At 38.6% G+C, this 2,273-nt stretch overlaps 1 protein-coding gene across 1 annotated transcript; it reads right to left on the bottom strand.

Moving 5' to 3' along the window:
• Window positions 1-833: 833 nt before the first annotated feature.
• LOC105120309 (probable xyloglucan endotransglucosylase/hydrolase protein 15) lies at window positions 834-2,267 on the bottom strand. The gene is made up of 3 exons (XM_011018483.1): window positions 1,700-2,267; window positions 1,423-1,616; window positions 834-1,329 (listed from the first exon to the last, which is right to left on the bottom strand). The coding sequence occupies exons 1-3, from the start codon at window positions 1,982-1,984 to the stop codon at window positions 924-926; spliced, it is 885 nt and encodes a 294-aa protein (XP_011016785.1). The 5' UTR covers window positions 1,985-2,267; the 3' UTR covers window positions 834-923.
• Window positions 2,268-2,273: the final 6 nt, after the last annotated feature.

Below are 2,273 nucleotides of genomic sequence, written 5' to 3'. Positions count from 1 at the left end.
TGGGGGTTCAGCAAGTGTAGTGTCCTTGTCACGAAATAATTAATTAATGAATTTAATTTGTTTGGTAATCAAGATTTGGTGGTTAATTTTTACAAGTCTAGATTCATTGATGAGAAGAACATTTATCTAAAAAAACATTAAAGGATAAACGAATAGTGAGCGCAATTCACTATTACAAGAGCACAAAGATGAATGCACAAGCACGGGATTAATTATCCTCAAACCCCAAAGCACAAACTAATATACAATTAAGGGAAATCGAGTGCAAAGCACAATATACTATTTTAAGGTTTAAATCAGTCGATCTTTGAGCCAGAGAGGAACTGAAAGCCTAGTAGTTTTTCGAGTAATAAGGATAATTTATGCTGATGGAGAGAATGGATTTCTTTCAGAACTGGAAATAACTCATCTTTACTTGAGTGATTACAACGGATATACCACAATAATCATTTGGTATAATTAATTGATTGTTTGACACCCAATTATTAAGTTGATTTTCAGCTCTTAGCAACAGGTTCTACTTTTACCAAAAACATCACCTGGGATATACACGATGCAATTACGAGTTGAAATGCCGCCATTAATACAGGCCATGTATAAATTGACAAAAACCATTCATTACTATCAATCATATCGTAAATGTAAAGTTAACGCATAGCGGATTACACCATAAACTTCAAGCTGGTTGCTTGAGAAAATTTCTTCATGCACATTGTAAAAGATGGAGGACGAGTTGCAATAACCGTAACGGAAGTAGAGGATAATTAAAAAATTGAAATCGATTCATTTGGTGTTACATTTTATTTGTAAAAAGAATAAAGAATTAAAACTGATTTATTTCATATTACATTCACATATTTTAATTTGCATAAAGAATAAAGAACTTTCATAATAGGTGACAATCTCATCAACGTGTAGTTTCTTCAAAGAAATCTCGATCGCTTGCATTCAGGTGGGAGACCCTGGGGGAACCGCTTCAAGTCAGTGCAGTAGTTGTAAATCATGTACTTTTGTTGCACCCATCGAAGTCTGTTGCGCCCCGGGGCATCAAGTGCTTGAACTTGCCAAGCATTGTCCTGCACAGAATTTGGGGAGGTGGAGGTACAAGGTGATGCAGGTGACCAAATACAAGCATTGGCTTTGAAATTTCTGTAAGAAGCGGTGAAAGGAGCTTGTGTCCAGTCAGTCTTTACAAGCCCCCCTCTTGTTGCCCAGTCATCAGCATTCCAGAGACTTGAATGTATCCTCATGGCTTGCTTGTTCGGGAATGGCACGCCGATTGATTCCAGATTATGGAACACTCTTATTGGGATGTTGTCCACTAAGAAACTGCAATGAAAGCGCAACATATTTCAAATTTAGCATTTGAAATTCGGCTTGTGACGATACATAAGTACTGAAATTTGAGCATTTTTTACTTACATAATGCGTTGTTGGTTCCACACAATGGAATAGGTGTGAAAAGCCTTGGTGGGATCAAACCAGAGATAGAATTGTTGCTCTCTGTCGCCTTTCCCCTGGGAGAACACATTGGTATGGACAATATATGGCTCTCCAGTTGCATTGCCCAAAAACTCAAAGTCAATCTCATCGTGGGTCGACCCTTGAGAAGATAGCTGCACAAGTAAGAAAAATATGAGAAACCCCAAATTTACGAGCTAGAGAAGAAATTCAATCGAGCATAAAGATCGTGGCTTACATAGTATGCAGTGACAGTACCAGCCGAGTTGCCTGCTACTAGCTTGATTTGCATGTCGATTCGGCCAAATAAGTACTCATTCTTGGATTGGAAGCCAGAACCAGAAGCCTTGTCGAGAGAGAGTGTGAGAAGCTGGCCACCGTTTAGTATCTTAGCACGTTGATCGCCCCAGGTGATGTCAAAATCTTGGAAGAAATTGCCACCCTTGGAAACTCCCATCAGACAAGCAAATAACAGAGTAAACAAAAGCATTGAAGAAAGCTTTCTCGAACGAACGAACGACATCTTATCTTTTTCCAAGCAAACAATCAGGAGATGTATATTATATGTACCAGCAGCAAGCAAGAGATTTATCAAGAGAGAGCTAAATGTGTTGTGTGATGTTGGAACTTTGAGCTTGGGTCCCTTATATAGTTGCTTTCATGGGTAGCTAGTTGATTAAAGAATAGTTATAGCTGGCATATGTATATAGTATATTAGGACTGGACACAGCCTTGCAATGTCAATCGAGGAAGGAGCCAGAGAAAGTAGAAAAAAGTGGTTCTATCTTCTATGTGAAAGTGAAGGGGTTTGG

Source organism: Populus euphratica, unplaced genomic scaffold (genome assembly GCF_000495115.2).
Source record: "Populus euphratica unplaced genomic scaffold, PopEup_1.0 scaffold6487.1, whole genome shotgun sequence".
Lineage (NCBI taxonomy): Eukaryota > Viridiplantae > Streptophyta > Magnoliopsida > Malpighiales > Salicaceae > Populus > Populus euphratica.
Note: the sequence above shows the minus strand (reverse complement) of the source record. Positions and strands in the feature narration are given on the sequence as shown.